This window comes from Diceros bicornis, chromosome X (assembly GCF_020826845.1).
Source record: "Diceros bicornis minor isolate mBicDic1 chromosome X, mDicBic1.mat.cur, whole genome shotgun sequence".
In the NCBI taxonomy this organism is placed as follows: domain Eukaryota; kingdom Metazoa; phylum Chordata; class Mammalia; order Perissodactyla; family Rhinocerotidae; genus Diceros; species Diceros bicornis.
In genome coordinates this window covers 8216399-8234659 of record NC_080781.1, presented here as the reverse complement: position 1 = coordinate 8234659, position 18261 = coordinate 8216399, and the positions used below count along the sequence as shown (strand labels likewise).

General features: G+C 39.8%; 1 protein-coding gene across 3 annotated transcripts in view; it reads left to right on the top strand.

Annotated features, from left to right (window-relative positions):
* MID1 (midline 1) overlaps positions 1 to 18261 on the top strand; it is a 198017-nt gene that overhangs the window by 81059 nt on the left and 98697 nt on the right. For 2 of the 3 annotated variants that reach the window (XM_058535427.1, XM_058535426.1), the window contains exon 2: positions 12773 to 13488. In XM_058535427.1, coding sequence (XP_058391410.1) covers positions 12829 to 13488 — 660 coding nt within the window. In that variant the 5' untranslated portion in view covers positions 12773 to 12828. The remainder of the gene's footprint in view (positions 1 to 12772; positions 13489 to 18261) is intronic. The other variant, XM_058535428.1, reaches the window with a different exon arrangement.

The following is an 18261-nucleotide window of genomic DNA, read 5'->3' as shown; positions in this document are numbered from 1 at the left end:
CCCCCTGCATATGCAGCTTGCACCTGGGACGCTCTGTGAGACTTGGGGGACAAGAGGAACTGATGTGAACATGAAACACATGATGCTTTCTCTGCCCTGACTAAAAACATCCTTTGTCTCTGATTCAGGGGTCTCGTGTCTTCTGCCAGCATCCATGAAACTGGTAGGCTCACCAATTAGCTTGCAAGTAGGAAAAATATGAAACCCCTCACTGTTCTTGATAGTCTCACTTGCCCCACCAATGCCAGGGTCCCTTATTTCCGGCAAAATAAAAAATTCTGGCAAAGGATTCATATGGGACAGGGAGATCTTCAGTGGAGTGCAGAGAACTGAAGCCTCAAGATCATGGTGGGAGCTCCAATGGTAATGAATAGAGGTATGTCGAAGTCTAGGAAGTAGATGTAATTGCCTATGTGAAGATGGTTATTAAGAGTTATTAATGTTAATAATAGGAATGCTAGTTTATTTATTAGTCATATACTGTTCCTTCACATAAGACACTCCATGAACATTATTGAATAAATAAATAGATTTATATCCTTCCTGTTTCCAAAAGTGGTTTGAAGAGATTTCCAATAAAAAATACAGGCAATTAATATATTCGGAGAAGAGTGGGAAGAGGTGATTCAGGACAAGAGGGGAAGAAGGATGTGAGAGCTTCAGTTTTGTCAGGCACTTTTAAAACTTTGCCTCACTCAATCCTCAAAGGATCCTTTGAGATTGCTCTCATTGTCACATTTTATAGATAAGGAAACTGTATAAGATATGAAGAGTATCTGTGAGTATAAGATATGTTGAGTAGCTGGCTCCTATCCGCCTTTGCTAGGAAATGGCAGAGCCAGAGTTTGAACTCAGGTTTATCTGGTTTCAAGGTACGTGTTTCTTTGCACAATGCCACACTGATTGTCTCACCCCAAAACTAGACCAAGGACAATTGGGCCAGCTGAGCTCAGGGCTTAACCCCGAGTCTTCTGACAACACATCAAAGAGAAAGCCAGATGAAATGCATTATCTAAAAGAAGAAAGCCTATTAGTTCCTCTCTCATGTCACAATAGAAAGAAAAGATGGGGAAAGAGAAAAAAAGAACAGTAGCAGATCATAGAGAAGAGAAACAAAGATTGCAATTTTAAATGCAATGCAAGATGGGATATATTATTTACTTTTCTGAACCCCTTTAGCTTAGAGATTGCAATAATAATAATTATAATTCTTATTATGTGATAAGCCCAATGCGAACTCTGATGATCTTATTAAATGTGTCACCGTACTAAGAGCTTTAGCATCAGAAGAGAAGTATAAGATAATACAAGCATGACTTGATAAAACAGTCTGTTATATTAATGTTAGCTAGTTAGTTGCGGTGATTGTTTCTCAATGCAGAACCTGTTCTATAGCTTCTCTGGGAATTCTTGAAAGCTCTATTTAAAGTGTAAATCAGAGTGTGCTCTGAATGGAGAGAGATTTTTTTTTTTTGGTAAAAAATTCAGTTTCTCTAGGAATATATACTAATTTCAATTATTTAATAAAAAACAGTATCTTATTTTAGATGGAGCAAAACATAGATCCAGAAATTTCAAGAAGTGGATCAAGGGTTGAAAAGTGAGTGATTTGAAAGCAGTTTTAATTTTATGATGCTTTAAAGTGTGTGTGTATGTGCGTGTGTTTTAATGATAACCTAATTTTACTGCCCCAGACTTACAGATCTCTTGCTGCTTGGAAAACTAGTTCATTCATTAGCATTTAAATCTGTTCAAAGTATTTTTGCTCGAATTTCTCCCAAGAAGCCTCCCGCCTTTGTTCTGCATGGACACACAGTTCTGACGCTCTTCTTAATATCCTGTTTTCGTTTGTCAGCGCTGTTGTCCTTTTCATTGCCGTGTTCCCATCGGTCCCCTTCTCTCATGTGGTGCTTTACAATAACAATTCAGAACAAAAGAGTCACTCCTCTTTCTGTTGCCTTAAAAAAAAAAAAAAAAAGACTTCATCCCCTGACTGTAGGGCTTCAGTGATCACGGGAAATGTTTAAAGCATGTTCTTCATAATAGTTAACCAGGAGTTGTGAATAAGAGTTGCTTTTCTTTATTTTTTAAGATCGCAGAGTAGCTTCAGGGTATTGTGAGCATGAGGTTTTGTGTGTAGCTAACTTTGAAGTTGAGAGAAAAAGCAATTTCCTTTGAGAAAAAGAGCTATCATATTTGAGAGAATTTCTCAATCTGTTCGTACAATAGGAATGAGTTACTATGTAATATTGTCATTACCTCAATGAGTCATGGGACCGGAGTAGTTCAGGTTGTTGAACTTAAGCTTTTCAGTGTTCAGAAAACAATTATGAAATGCCACATTGGCCATCATCAGCAACTATTTATTGATGCATTTTTCTCCTGATGGATAATAAGTGGGAAGGGGAGTGTGTGCACTTTCTCTGCCTTCTGGAGGAGTACTGTGTGAATGAAGTAAGAAAAAGTTTTCCCAAGTGGCAAGCGTTTTGCCAGGTGCAATCTACTTGCTGCAAAAACCCAGCTCAACTGGTCTGTCCTTCAGAGACTAGACCTCGTATGTCATTTTGCTAATTTCCAGGTAACACTTCAGATATGTGTGGGTGTTTTTTTGTTTTGTTTTTTAATATATAAATTATTTACAGGTTTCTGTTTTTGCACAGAAGAAGGAATGTTTCTCTAATGCAAGAGGGATGCTATAACTGAGAGGTTTGTAAGAGTGAATTCTATCAAGTCCCAAGTAATTTTGCAAAGGTGCTTTTGTATATGTATAGTGGGTATGTATCTACACATATATATTTATATATGGCTACAAAAACTAATTCCTTTGTAGACATATGTATGATTGTATATAGACATAGAAATGGTTCTATGATTGTATATAGAAATGCCTATCATTTCCAAGTGTTTATAACTACTCTTGGAAAAGCATTCAGGGAAGGCAGTGTTTGAGTGCTTTTTTCATCTGTGGGTGGTTTCACGGGAATCAGTGGCTTCCATTTCTGCCACCACCATGCTGTTGGTCCGCTCTCTAGGAGGGTCAATTTAGACTTCTGTCAGGAGGCTAGGTGTGACAAGTTCTCACTCTTTTCCTTCTCTTTCAAGACTGCTATCACTACCTGCAGAGTCAAATTCTTGCCTGACACCCAGTACAGTACAGTGTATATGGTATGGAAAACATCAGTCATTTTCAGTCTAATGTAAAATAGGTTGCATTTGTCTTTAAAACCGGAAGCTTTATTTCTTAACATAAACCGTAAAAGATGCGAAATGTCTGAGACCCTCTGAGAGTGGGAAATTTCCTGTAGAGATTATCAGATTGTGTTCTTTAGAAGATTATAAAATTTGTTGTTGTTTATCATTTTCTTTTGTTTTTGAGGGGTGGAGTAAATGTTTGTGTCCTGATGTTTCAACTTAAGATATCCAGGCTGATTTTCCACTACAATGCCAAAATGTCTCATAGAAATTTTGACAATTTTGATGTTTTAACGAAAGCAATGCTTTCAAATCTCTTGATGAAAAGTTCTTTCAAATTCTGTTTGATGATGTATGTGTGTCTCTTCTGTGGATGATGAGGACTTCTTAGGGAAGTCAGCTGTATGTGAAATTGAGTAATCTCTTTGTTTATTGTTAAAAGACAAATGAAGTTATGGTTTGTAGAAACATAAGCCAAGAAAATATATGTTTGCATTTTTATGTCCAAACACGTGAAGCATGCTTTGGTTCACTGTAAGGTGTTGCAGTGGCATGAAAGTAAGTGTCGTGACACGCAAACTGGGCAACAGGAGGAAGCCTCTTTTTTTTTTTTTTGGTGAGGAAGATTAGCCTTGAGCTGACATCTGTTGCCAATCCTCCTCCTTTTGCTGAGGAAGATTGGCCCTGGGCTAATGTCCTTGCCCATCTTCCTCTGCTTTATACGTGGGACGCCTGCCGCAGCATGGCTCGATAAATGGTGCATAAGTCTGCGCCCGGGATCCGAACCCGTGAACCCCAGGCTGCGGAAGCGGAGCGCACAAACTTAACTTAACAAACTACGCCACCGGGTCAGCCCCCAGGAGGAAGCCTCTTGCTTGCCCTTTATCAAGAATGTTCTTTAAACACCTTTGGTGGAGTCCAGCTGTCTGGTTTATAAATTGAATCATGCCAGTTTGCAATCAGCGTGGTTTTTTTGTTTTGTTTTGTTTTGTTTTACACTTTCTTGATGATTTACTTTAGTTGCAGTTTCTTGTCTTGCATAGTGATAAGCAACATCCTTGAAAGAACTGCAGTACAGGGCAAATTTTTTTTTTGCTTTGGGGAAGACTACTTCCCCTTCTTCCTTTAGACAATCAATTTTTAAAAGATTACTTTCCATTCTCAATTCACTCTTCCTTTGCCATTCTGGAGACTGAAATTTGGGACACCCATCACAGATTTGCTGTGTGTATGTGTGTGTGTATGTGTGTATGATAGATACATAAACATTATGTTTATGTATGTATGATATGTATATATGATATATGTGTGCATAAGATACACATATTGTATGCATATATGTAAAACTTGCTTGTGTGTGTATATACATATGTATATATTTCATACACATATATATTTTCGATTGTTTATCAGGATGATAGATTGCAATTTAGGTCTCTATTTTTGGAGAAAAATTACTCTGCTTGTCTGTACATCATTCTTCCTGATGTAATGTTTAAAGAAACTTCTTCCAGATATTATATTTTAATTCAGAAGATAGACACAAAATAATATGTATATTATTGGAAAAATAACAAACCAGCATGCAGGGCATAATGTGATCACAAAATGCAAGAGAGGCGAGCGCCCGTTGCTGACCCCGGGAGCTGGGCAGGACAGCTCCTGTTGGCAGCATGGAAAGCTGGCATCCAATGCTCAGCTGTAGGACACTGACCCGCTGCTGGTCCCTGTGAGCAATGAGGGTAGAGATCCTGGTGCCAAGTCATCATTTTTTGGGGCCAAGGCAGTGGGTGTTGATCTGACCTGAGCTGCCTTTTCTTTTGGTTTCACTTGACCGTTGAGTGGGCAAGGGCATAGGGAAGCCCCAGTGGAGTCCGTGGAAAAGGCGGTTGGAAAAGCAAGAGGGAGTTCTGATTCTTCAACTCAGCAACCCTGGCGGGGTGGATGAGGTGGAGCTGGCCTTCCTGGAATTGTCGCGTCGATTTTCCTGTTGTGTTTCACTGTTGACGCTCTCACAGACACACAGGACCGCTCCAGCACTGCCTGCCACCCACCATCTGGTCTCGGTGGCCTGTCTGTCATTTCGTGGGTCCCCATCCTCTGCCTACGGCGATGTTTCTTCAAAAAGAACTAGGGTGCAGTCCATTGGTGGGTATTCAAGGCAATCTATTTGTAAGAATCTGGAGAGATGCTGAAAGAACTATTAAGGACAAATGTGCTGTTTCCTGTTTTGGGCCGGGTTAACAGTCTTTCAGTTGAAAAAATTGCGTTTCTGAGACTGTTGAGGGGTTTCTTCACTATTAAGACAGAGCAGGATCGGGCAGTTGTTCCTTGAGAAATCAGGATTGCTTTTCTGCATTGTCATTCGTGTCTTTTTGCTTGGCTGCTTGTATAAATGAACTCCAGAAGGTGTATTTAAGCATTCTGTTAAGTAAATTTGGAAGACTAGGTTTCAATTAAAGTAACCAGGCAGTGTGACCTAGCTCCCATTTCTTCTTAATTTTTATCATTAAAGCCTTCATATCCCTAAAGACATCTGCCATGCTTCCAAGTGATTCTTTTCAGGAATGTTCATTCATTATTAATCAGGTTGCATGGTCAAGAGAGTATGTGATTATTTTAAAGAATATCCTAGAGATCCAATTACTAAAAAATGAGCATGTTATAGACAGATGTGGAAGTACAGAAAAGGTTTTGTGAACATTTTAATTTAATTTGCATGAATTCCACCAGGTGGGTGTTTAGTGAAATTCAGAGTCTTCCCTGGTCCTTACTTTAGGTATCAGGTAAAACATTTTAACTTAGCACTCCTTAGAATAAAGATGAAATGACAAGTTATTAAAAATATCTGTTGTACTAATTAGTTACTTGAAAACTTGAGACTAGTGCCTCAGTGCTTATCTGCTTGTCACTTTTTTTTCAGTCAGTTCCTCTGTTCCCTAAAATTTGGTTGGCAGAAATTCTTAGTTTTCTGTTGCTGATTGAGTGAATGAATTTGAGTGTGCTGACAGTCAGAGGTTAACCGTAGTAATATTTCAGAGGCATTACCTATAGAATGTTAGGGGATCACTTTTTTTTTCACCTGTTCCTGTTCAATGTATTATTTATACTGTTGCTTTAAGAACCACTTTGCATTTTTACTGCTCTCTGCCATAATTTAGGGTGGGAAATAGCCTATGTTGTGGTATCAATTTCCAGTCTTTCAGAATGCTGTTAAATTCAATTAGATCTCCCTCTCCTCTCTTTCCATCACTTCATGACCCTGTTTTATTGTGCATTTACTGACTCACCTGCATCTCAAATCAGCCAGGGTACTAATCAGTAAAGTAGCATTTGGTAGTGTGTTTATTCTGTGGTATTTATAACTCAAAGTTAAGTACTAACCCATGACTGATTATGCAGACACTGGGGGTTTGTATTATGTTATTTAAAATTCTCTGTGGGGAATTTGTCTTGGAAGTAGCACCCAGTTTTTATTGAGTTTCTATCAGATAATTTTCTGAGTTGAGAGATTATGTTTATCTGAGAAGAGAGCAAGTCCCTCTGAGTTTAGTCCCCATTGCAAACCCTGCCTTACAAACTGAGGTTAGTTTCCAAAGTTTCACAGTTCCAAAGTTTTGAGTCCTCTGAAAATCTGTATTTCTGCTGATCCAAGATAAAAACATCATTCCACAGTCCTTAAAAAAATACTCCACCTATGGTTCTATAATAGGAATAATCTCATGGCAAAAATCCAAATGGCAATAAGTCAACTAAATTTTAATTACCCATGTGAAGAGAGGGTATAGGAAATTGATTTGATCGTGTTTCTGAAATTTAGGACTCTTAAGGAATTAAATTTATTCATGGCATTTTGGATGCTGTTTGTTAATCACAACACTTATAGAAGTTTCCTTTTCCAAACCGTTTTTATGTGATCTGGTGTACCATTGTGAGGTTTTGACAGTGTGTTGGTTATCTCAGTTATGTTTTGGTAAATTTAACATTAAACTTAGTTTCTGTACCCCAGAGGATATTTGGAAAAAAAACCCAAGGAAGTGCCTTGGGAATCATCCGGGCAGTGGCTGAGAGCCACCTAGTATTAACAATTGACCACAGGCCACCAGTGTTGTATCCAAGTTTATTCCTTGGTCTAGTGACTTGTTCATTTTTCTCATAGTAATGGCTTTCAGGGCCATACAACGTGAGGAACTGAAAGTAAAATTATTGGTGGCTAGAATGCATGCTCTTTTTCATATATGCCAAATTAGGAATATGATTATTTTTCATGGAGTATGCAGACATGACATAGAATACATGTACGGAAGCATTGAGAGATGGGTTTACCTTATGATTAAAATGTCAAAACGTCCATTAAGAGAAATTTGGAATTAAAAAACTCATGAATGATGATCTGGCAATTGAATATCTCCCTATTCTAGTGAGTGATTGAACTCACAAAATGCACTTGTCTAGAGACTCCTAATTCTTGGTCACTTCTTGAATATATGGGTGAAACTTTCATACTCTTGGGATTTTGAACTGGAAAGCCTGCTCCATTTGACTTTGGCCATGGATTAAACTTTGCAATGCATGCCATCTTTACAGAGATCCTAGGTGTTGCTTCAAGGTGCAGGTTATCTTCATTGTGTCATAGCAGAAGTCAGGAGAGACTACAAGGAATAAAGTTATGAAATTCTAAAATGAGCTATTATGCAGGCTGGTGGCAAGGAGAAGTCAGCAGTGGTTAGAGAGAGAGGAAAACCAGAAGACCACAGTTTCAGTGACACACATAATGAGAGAGGGAGGGAAACGAGGAAGGGAGAGGTGGGAAAACATTTACATCATCATTCCCACCAAAATATCCATTTATTAATTTTCCATTTTAAAGTGGTGCTTTCCTCAGAAGCCTTGAATCTGTAAGAAATCTTCTTGAAAAGATGGCTTGCATCCAGTGCGTCCCAGGATGCAGGGTTTAACTGCAACCCGTGACTATAGACTCAGCCTGCTTAGGGATGTGATTAGAGTGAGTGCTAGAAGGAATTGGAAGGAACATCTGTGGACGCTCACCCAGGGACACACAGATAATAAGCAGCCGAGCTTCGGATGGTGCTAGATTGTCTGGCCACCCATCCAACTCTCCCCTTCCACTCACTATTCAGTGCTCTGTTCTAGACTAAAAACCGTGGACAAGCAGAGGCATGAGCTGTGGATTGTTGCCATTCCCAGTTGTTGTAAGGGGTTCCCATGATTACCCACATCCTCCTCTGAATGAGGACCAATCAGTCCATTCAGAAAAATGTAGAGCTATAGAATTTTCTGACAATGATATGCACATGTGATTTCCTTCCATTGTAGTGAAGGCTAAGAAGCGCTTTTTTTTTTTTTTTGAGGCCTAGAAATTAAATTATGGGAGTAAAGAAAAGAAAAACAAAAGATAACATTTTGCACAAAATCTCTCCCCCCCCACCTCTATCTGCTTGACAAACGCCTGTTCATCTTCTAAAACCCACCTCACACATTGCCTCCTTCGGGAAGCTTCCCCATCTTCTCCCCCAACCCTCGGCGTGTGTCTTTTGTCTTCTGTTGCATAGCAGTTTGTTCATATTTTCTCTCCCCTGATGGATCATAAGATCACTGAGACGGGCCAGGTGTTACTATTAGTTGTTCCAGGACCGAGAATCTAGAGGGACTTCAATATTTGATGAAAGAATGAATGGTACTTTCATTTCGCAAAATAGATATTTAAAAGAAAGCTAAAAAGTAAACCATGCTAATTTTTTTTAGGTGGAGAAATGGCGTGCATGCTTACTAGTAACATCTTGTTGAGTCATTTAACAAAAATGTTACCTGTACCATGGCAAAAATCTGGATAAAAGTAGAAAAAATGGAATCCACTATAGATATGAAATCAAAACCCCCTTCCTTTTTGGCAGCATACAGTCAAAAGATTCGGAAAATTGGCTGAACATCACTTTGCATTTAGATGTTTTGTCATCACTTAATACAATTAACCAATGTTTACAGCATCGACACTTGCACGAAGCACCACACCAAGCACCATGGCAATAGAAGAAAAAGATCCAGTCTGAGCAGCTGTTGTTAAATCATTCTTACATGAATTGCCCCTAAGCACTCGACTCACATCATTTCCATTGAAGTCAGGGTGAAATCCCAGGCATATCATTTCCCGTTAGCACTCAAAACTTGTCCGTGCTTGTCTCAGTCTTACTCCACCATTGTTGCTGTTGTTGCCCGCACCGCAGTTTATTCATACCTCTCTGAGAGGGATTTTCATTTACATTTTAGCTAGCTGTACGTGTCTCTCTCTTCTAATACGTGGGTCAGCAAATTAAGATCCACAGGCCAAATTCAGTGTGCTACTTGTTTCTGTAAAGCTAATTTTACTGGACAGCCACACTCATTTATTTATGTAGTGTGTAGGACTGCTTTTGCGTGGCTACGATGGAGTTGAGTAGTTGCAACAGAGACTGTACGGCCTGCAATGCCAAAAATATTTACTGTCTTGCCCTTTATGGAAAAAATTTGCTGACTTCTCTTCTAATCTATTGAGAGATCCTTGAAGGCAGTGGTTATGTTTTATTCTTTTTGGTTTCAACCCCAACATCAGTACATTTATTAACTCAACAAATGTCTGAGTCCTACTGTGTGTGCAAGGCACTGTTCCAGGCGGTGGTGGTACATCCCTCAAAGAACAAAGCAAAGTCTCTGCTCTCATAGAACTTATATTCTAGTGGTGGGGCAGTGGAGAGAGATGGAGCAACGGGCAAACTAATAGACTATGTTGGTGATAAATGTTATGGAGAAAGACACTGAAATGGGGGAAGAGGGATTGCTACGATGGATATGTGGGTGGTCGTGGTGGTAGCAGGAAAATTGGTTTTTTGTGGGTTCACAAAGAAGGTGACACTAGAGCAGAGTCATGTGGATTCCAAAGACCTTAAGAGAAGGAGATGGGCCGTGTTTGGCGTGTTTGAGGGATCACAAGGAGGCTGTGTGCCCAGAGCAGAACAAGGGGTGGCGTGGGAGGAAATGAGGTCACTGTCTGAGTCTGTGTTTTCTGGGGCTGGTTTTGTTCTAGTGAATTTCTCTCTGAGTGAGATGGGAAGCCCCAGGAGGGTAGAGCAGAGGAGAGGCAAGCTCCATCATGTTTTAACAGGATCTCTGGCTTCTGAGTGGAAGATAGACTATGTGTGGGGAGGGGAGATGAGAGTGAGAAGAAGCTAGGAGACCATTTAAAAAAGTATTGTGATAATTTTTGTGATAATCCAGGTAAGACGTGATGTTGGCTTCACCCATGATTATAGAGGTGGCATGATGAGGTTGCCAGATTCTGGCTTTTCGAGCCAGCTCAGTGCCTGGCATTCAGTAAATGTCTCTTGAATAAAATGTCAGCATTTCCATTGAGGTCAGCAATGGAATCACCTCTAGCAATTCTGATTGCACCACCCTGGGATGGAATCCTGGCACCTGCATAAAAATAGAATCATCACAGCTCTCCAAGCGTAATTGACACTCATCCCTCTGTTGAGATCCATCGGTAGGTCTTCTCCTTGTTTTGCCTGAGAACAAAGCAGCCCGAAATGGCTACATTTTCCCTTTAATTTACATTCTTCTGATGGGAAGAGAGAAGAAATTTGATTTAGAGATAATTCTGTTTTTCCATGATTAACCAAAATAATGATTAATAGGTAAAACCTTTCAATTTCTTCCAAGCCACCTGTAGGAAGAGTTGGCTGGGACCAAGTGGGGATGATAAGTTTCTCACAACAGCAGCCCTGGGGTTTCCATTGCAGGTTGTGGAAAGATGGGCGAGCTTTAATCTTGCAAATCTCAGCGGCCCATTTATTCTTTCTTATGTAGTTAATATTAGCGAATGGCTGAAGATTTTTTTAAGATACTAGGCTTCTGTGAAGCCAGTAGCTCTTTAATTTTTAACAAGCTCAGCACATACTTTACACTTTTAATGATCAGTTACCATTCACTTAATAGCAAGATGAGCATTAGTTTAAGCAAAGTACCGCATGGTATTTCTGAGAGATGCTATTTCAGAAAGGGTCAAGGTGTTCTAGAAATTGGGAATTTTGTAAATAAATGCAGGTGTGAATACAAAAAGGCTGATTGTCGCAATCACTAAACATAGCTTTGGATGTGAAACCTTCCCTGTAAATCCAGCTGAGAAGACCCCCCGGAGGGTGATTTGAACCTTCCGTCCACTGGGTGAACTGCACTGTTCTCCCACAGCCCGCAGTGGGCTGCATCTAATATGCCTGTCACTGTTCTGCAGACCTCTGCTAATGGTCTTGAAAGGGAGAAGGTTCAAAGAGGCTTGGTTCCCAGGCCTGCTAATGAGCATGAGGCCTCTTCCCCCTTAATGAACCGGAGTTTATGTGGGATTCTTTCCCCTACCCTTTTTGAAGGGAAGGCAGGCAGGAGTTCACAAAAGCAGCAAGTCTTCATGGCGAGGGGAGTGTGCAGCTGGGCCACCCGAAGGCGGCCTGGAGGGGAGCAACAAAGCTGGCGGAGGTCGTGCCCGGGCCCACACGGCTTTGAGTGTGAGGCTGGACCTCCTGCCAGCCTGGCCTGTCGCTGGCGACACTGACAAGCCCTTGATGGGAGTTTTTAGGCCAGGAGGGCTGTGCAAGGTCCTTCAGTGGCTCTTGCAAGTCTCCTCGGAGTAATGCAACTACCTTAAACCGCTTTCTGAACTGTAATCATTACCATTGTTATAACTTATCAAATGAATATTGTAGCTACTAAAATCCCTGTTCTAACTAACTAAACCGTCATTAGCCATTGGTACCCAAGCTCACCACAGCCACTAAAAAGGCCCCCAGATATTTTTCTCTGCTTCTCTCTGCCCACCCATGTCCCACTGCTGGATTAAACAATAGAATTATTCAGAAGAGTAACAAAAACATGGCCTCTATCACAATCATCTTTGTGTAAGTCAATGTTTTTTCTCAAGAGTATATTTTGGAAATTGACATCTCATATTTAAGCATTATCATTTCTGCTGAAATCATGCGTTTGATTTCATACACATTTCATGCCCATTTCTGTAATAAGTGCCTTTCTACTTCTCTGAAGAAGCCTGGTTTGGTATTGCAGAGTAAAAAGTCCTTAAAACACATATACATTAACATGTAAGTTCATAAATTCAAAGTTGTGAAAGACTCTATAGTTCATTAATTAACGTTTCTACATTTTAATTTTCAAAGTAAGGTAAAACTTGACTGTGACACAATACGATTATTGTGATTAGATACAAATTAAGGAAATTACAATTTCAGTAACTTGCCAATTTGGAGTAAGACCTTTTTAAAACAAATTGCAAAAAAAGAAAAAAATTTGCTCCTTTCAGTAACTAGAGCTTTGAGAAAACGTTAGCTGGTGTGCTGACTTAGGGTGCTTTTCCCTTCCTTATTTCCCCAGTGAATAGAAAGAGAATTATTTGGAATATACACACATTTACCCTTCCATGACCTGTGTTTGAAATTATTCTGAGATACATTCAAAGCTGACAGCTCCCCATGGCTGACCCCCTTGTGCCTAATCAAATCTTACGTTCTGTTTCCAGATAGCTGATCAGCTTCCTTGGATTTTGCTGATGACCCAGGAGAGCTTTGCCTGAAGATGGAAACACTGGAGTCGGAGCTGACCTGCCCTATTTGCCTGGAGCTCTTTGAGGACCCTCTTCTGCTACCCTGTGCACACAGCCTCTGCTTCAACTGCGCCCATCGCATCCTGGTGTCACACTGCGCCACCAACGAGTCCGTGGAGTCCATCACCGCCTTCCAGTGCCCCACCTGCCGACATGTCATCACGCTCAGCCAGCGAGGTCTAGACGGGCTCAAGCGAAACGTCACCCTGCAGAACATCATCGACAGGTTTCAGAAAGCATCAGTGAGCGGGCCCAATTCCCCCAGCGAGACCCGCCGAGAGCGGGCATTTGACGCCAACACCATGACCTCCACCGAGAAAGTCCTCTGCCAATTCTGTGACCAGGATCCTGCCCAGGACGCTGTGAAGACCTGTGTCACTTGCGAAGTGTCCTACTGTGATGAGTGCCTGAAAGCCACTCACCCGAACAAGAAGCCCTTTACAGGCCATCGTCTGATTGAGCCAATTCCGGACTCACACATCCGGGGGCTGATGTGCCTGGAGCACGAGGATGAGAAGGTGAATATGTACTGTGTGACCGATGACCAGTTAATCTGTGCCTTGTGTAAACTGGTTGGGCGGCACCGAGATCATCAGGTGGCAGCTTTGAGTGAGCGCTATGACAAATTGAAGGTTAGTCCCATCCGCCTTAAGCCAACCTCTTTATGCCAGCAAATGTCATGGAAATAAAAAGTGTATTCACTGCTAGCGATGTGGCAGGTGAAGGTTTTCTCTTCGCCTTTGTTATCTGATTAGTTTTAGCATGTTTTTTGGCAGCCTATAAATGTTGCACAATAAGGGTATCTTGTAAAAGTTGACTGCTGCTTGTAATTTTAGCGTTGTCAAGGTGAGGCGAATTCGAAAAATCTGGATCGTTTTCAATCCTTGCAGTTGAAATAGAGAGAGAGAGAGAAGAGAGAGAGAGAGAGAGAGAGAACAAGAAGGAACAGCAGATAAAATCTGGCTTTGGGCAGTTTTGGGGCATTTATTTTCCTCACTCATCAGGGAAAACTAATTTCATTCGCATTGTACCTGTATCTAGTTACCGCACAAACAAAAGAGTAGTGGGAAGAATGCCTGTAGCAAATGTGGGATTTTGGAGGACATGTAACCTTTTATTCCTTGTGTAAATGATACCCAGCTTATTGGTGAACTAGAGTGCTCGGACCATCTCGGGTTTCACGAAAGAATTCCTTTTCGTGTAGCCTCTTTATTCAGTAAGGTTACAGGCAAGACTGTTTGAACTTCACTTTTAACGTGAAATTATTAAACCTAATTGCAGCTCGGGGAATGATAATTAATATGACTATACGTCAGATTAAAAAAATCACTCTCTAAATATGGATAGAATGCACCAGGGAAGAAATAAGCCAAGTCTCCAGATGTCTCTTCAACTTCAGGCAACGGTGGGTCTAATTATTGCAAACTCAGCCAAGAGAGTTTGCTCTGGTAGTGAGACACTGTGTTCACCAGCGAATTCTAGATCACAGGACGCCAATTAAAAGGAAAGGAAGTGTAAATTAAGAGCTTTGAGTAAATATATATATTGAAGTCCTTCCTTTCAGGAAAGACACACACTGTGTTGTTGCGCAAACAGAAAACAAATCACGTGATCAAAAGAGTGTTATCACTCAGAGCACTTCGTCACCCCTCACAAACAGTTCCTGTCACTTCTCCTTAGCACTCAGGGCTGCTTGGGTTTACTGGGACCCCATAGTTTGTTTTGTGATGCTGGGATTCGCGGACTACATCTGTTATTTGGTTTGGCTGTTTCTTGATATGCTGAGGGAAGTTGATGTGCTGAAGTGAATCCCTGCTTCCAATTGTCACTTGGGGAACCAAAACATCACCTGAGCAGCAAGCCTCACTCCAAGTGTCCAAACGACGGGTGCAAATCCATTTTTAAACACGGAGAGGAAGTTAAGCCCAAGGATTTAGTGATAGAGAGCCGGGAAGACAGGCACTGACTGGTTCTCTAGTGTACTGCACGGCAGTAACCAAAAGCACACCTCCAAAGTTAATATTAGCAAAGGCGATGCATGTGTGAATTGTGCTTCTAAAACAAATTCTTCAGAAACTGATACGGCTGTTAAGTTTTAGAAGCCAAGATGATCTTTTCCCCCCTTTTTTGGTTGGGGACAGGACGTTTAGTATCATTGGACATAGGTATTTTTATTTTCCAAAATGTAAACATGCCAGATCATTTTTTTCTTTATAAAAAATTTCCTTTTATTGGATTAACACTGCCTTTTAATGATCGATTGTTAAAACACCACGATGACGCTCAATATTCAACAACTCCCAGACTTGATATTTAAACCTGGTAGTCAAGTTCTGCTCATTACTTGTGTACTGTCACAGAGGAGTTATTAATTATTTACATAACGTCTCCAAATTTATGAGGAGACACTGTCATGCTCTAGCCCTTTTTGTGATCAAAATGAAACCCTTCAATTATGAGCCCTGCACACTTGTCTAATCAAGCCAGTGGGTTAGCGGTTGTTGATACTGTCACTGAGAGGACCTGACAATTAACGATGTAGTATATTTTATCTTCTAATTATGTAAAAATAAGCATATAAACAGTACCCAGTGCACCAAAACACATTTACAGCCGCTCAACAAAATATGCTTATGAGCATTTATTTATAGCCATTTCACAACATGTGCTTATGAGCATTTAAAAAAATAACCTGCTAGCATAGCATGTTTGTTCTAAAACATGCCACTTATGTTAGAATAAAAAAATTAATAAGAGTATATGACATTTTGGTGTCTATAAGATTTCAGTTATCACATATTTATGAACATATGTGCTTCCTTGCTTTGTTTAAAACCTAAGTACAATATAAACATTGATTTTTGAAGAAAGTAATATAGTATATTGAAGGGACCAAAACCAAGGAAGTGTATTTTTGTTAATTATTACTTTGATCTGAAAAAGTAAATGTGTTCTGTAAGTGTATTTTTCTGAGGCTTTAGCATCTCATACAGAAATGGATTTGTGATGATGTGGAAATACAAAGCCTGGACAAATTTGAGAAATTGCTTTCGTGGATAAGACAATTTGCTTTACTTATTTGGATGTGTAAGGACACAGGTGTCTCCTGTTTGAAAATGTTTTTGTCCTTCTGTTAGTAACAGTCCATTATTTGAAGAGGGAAATTTTGTACTGATTATGAAAAATAATTATTTCTTGCAATAACACTAAACTTTGGGGGACATTTTTACTCATATTAGGTTTCAGTATACATGTATTTTTATGAAGAATTGGAATATACTTTTGTACGTTACAACTTTTTTTCTAGGCACAAAAGAAAAACCATAAAAATCCCAATATGTAGAATTCATGCAAGTAAAGTCTTCCACATCATCTGAAATAGCTTCATGACGGTAATCTAACGCTTTCAGAGGCTATGCATTGGGAAGCACTCATAAAATATTGAAGCAAAGAGAAAATTAAACCAACATTTCCTGAACTCTATTTTAAGATAAAAAGAGAAAAGTCTTCCTGCCAAATGCATAAGTCTCTAAATGGAGCATATCATAATGTAGATAGACCTTTTTACATCATTTTAATTGGATTTTAAGAAACCTCTCAGTCCTCCGAACTTGGATTAAAAGTTTGGTTTGTGAACCACATAACATATAAGAGAATTTAATATAATGCATTCCAGAGTTTTGGGGGAATTATTATGCAGTAATTCCTTTTTTCTGTTCCAACATACAGTGTTGTAGCTCTTGTTTCTTTTCTCTAGTTACACCTATAAAAATATACAAACTGAGAAAAATTGACCTTTCCTTGCCCTTCAATTTCAGCATAACCCCACTTCAGGTTAGCTGTGTCTGAAGTTCCAAACCGTTGTTTTGCTATTCTGATTCTAAAGGTTGGCTAAGGGAGTTTTTTTGTATAAGATCATCCCGTTGTAATTTTGTAATAGTTTGATAAAGGTTCCAATTAAAGCTCAGCCTTCCTATGTGGCCCTTCTTACCTGAAAGACATGGGATTTCCCTCTTGGGTTTCATTTATCGATTGTAAGGTTCTATATTTTTGAAAGTCTTATACTTCATTTCTAATTGGGAAAGTTGTAAGTAGACACTGAGCTAGACTTTTTTAGTTTTCCTTAGAATTTCTATAAGTTATTTCTTCTTTGGAAATAATAGCAGATATAGCACAGGTTCCAGTGAAAGGTGTGTGTGTGTGTGTGTGTGTGTGTGTGTGTGTGTGTGTGTGTGTGACATGCATATAGTGGATAGAAGCCAGGGATGCTGCTACATCTTACAATGTGCAGAACGGACCTCTACTATATAGAATTATCTGGCCCCAAATGTCAGTACTGCCCAGGTTGAGAAACCCTCATCTGTGAGAAGAATGTAGTGTTTACCGCTGTATGAATGTGCTAGGGCTGCTGTAACAAGGGACCAAAACCAGATGGCCTAAAAGACAGAAAAATATTGTCTCACAGTTCTGGAGGCTGGAAGTCTGAGATCAAGGTGTCGGCAGGGTTGATTCCTTCTGAGAGCTGTGAGGGAAGGATTTGTTCCAGATCTCTCTCCTTGGCTTGTGGGTGGTCGTCTTCTCCCTGTGTCTCTTCATATGGCATTCTGCCTGTGTGCTTCTCTTTGTGTCCAAATTTCCCCTTTTTATAAAGACACCAGTCATATTGGATTAAGGGCCCACTCTACTCCAGTATGACCTCATCATAACTAATTCTATCTGCAATGACCCTATTCCTAAATAAGGTCACATTCTGAAGTATTGGGCGTTAGGACTTCAACATAGGAATTGGGGGGGGCACAATTCAGCCCACAACAATCACTTATTCCAGTATATACCCAGTTATCTAGTCATTGGAACACATGTTATGTCTCCATCAAGGATTTAATCACCTTAAGTTAGGCAGAGACCTTTGCTCCATCACTAACCTGACACTGACCACAGGGTCTTGCAGATAATTGATTTCTCAATAAATACTTGTCAGTTGCTTCACTGATGATCAACTTTTAACCCTACATGAAAGTTTAAATTAAATTCATAATAATATTGCAAATATTCATTCTTATATATGACAAAGTGTTCTGTAAGATAATTTCTAAATAAGTGAAGCCAGATATTACATTATATTTTATCCAACTGGACATGAACCATTATTTTGGTCTATCTTGTGTTTTTTTGACTTAAATTTAATGGTGTGAATTTTGATAAACTAGATCTCAAATAATTGTAGAACAATCCACATTTGTTTCATGCTGCTATATAACGGACTCTTGGTAGACCCATCACAGCTGTTGCTTCATTTATCCTCCCATCAGCCATATCTGGCGTATAAATATTTTTTTTGAGAGGTCATGAAAAAGTAAGTTAATATATGCTTAATAAATGAAGGCTCTATGAGCAGACACAGT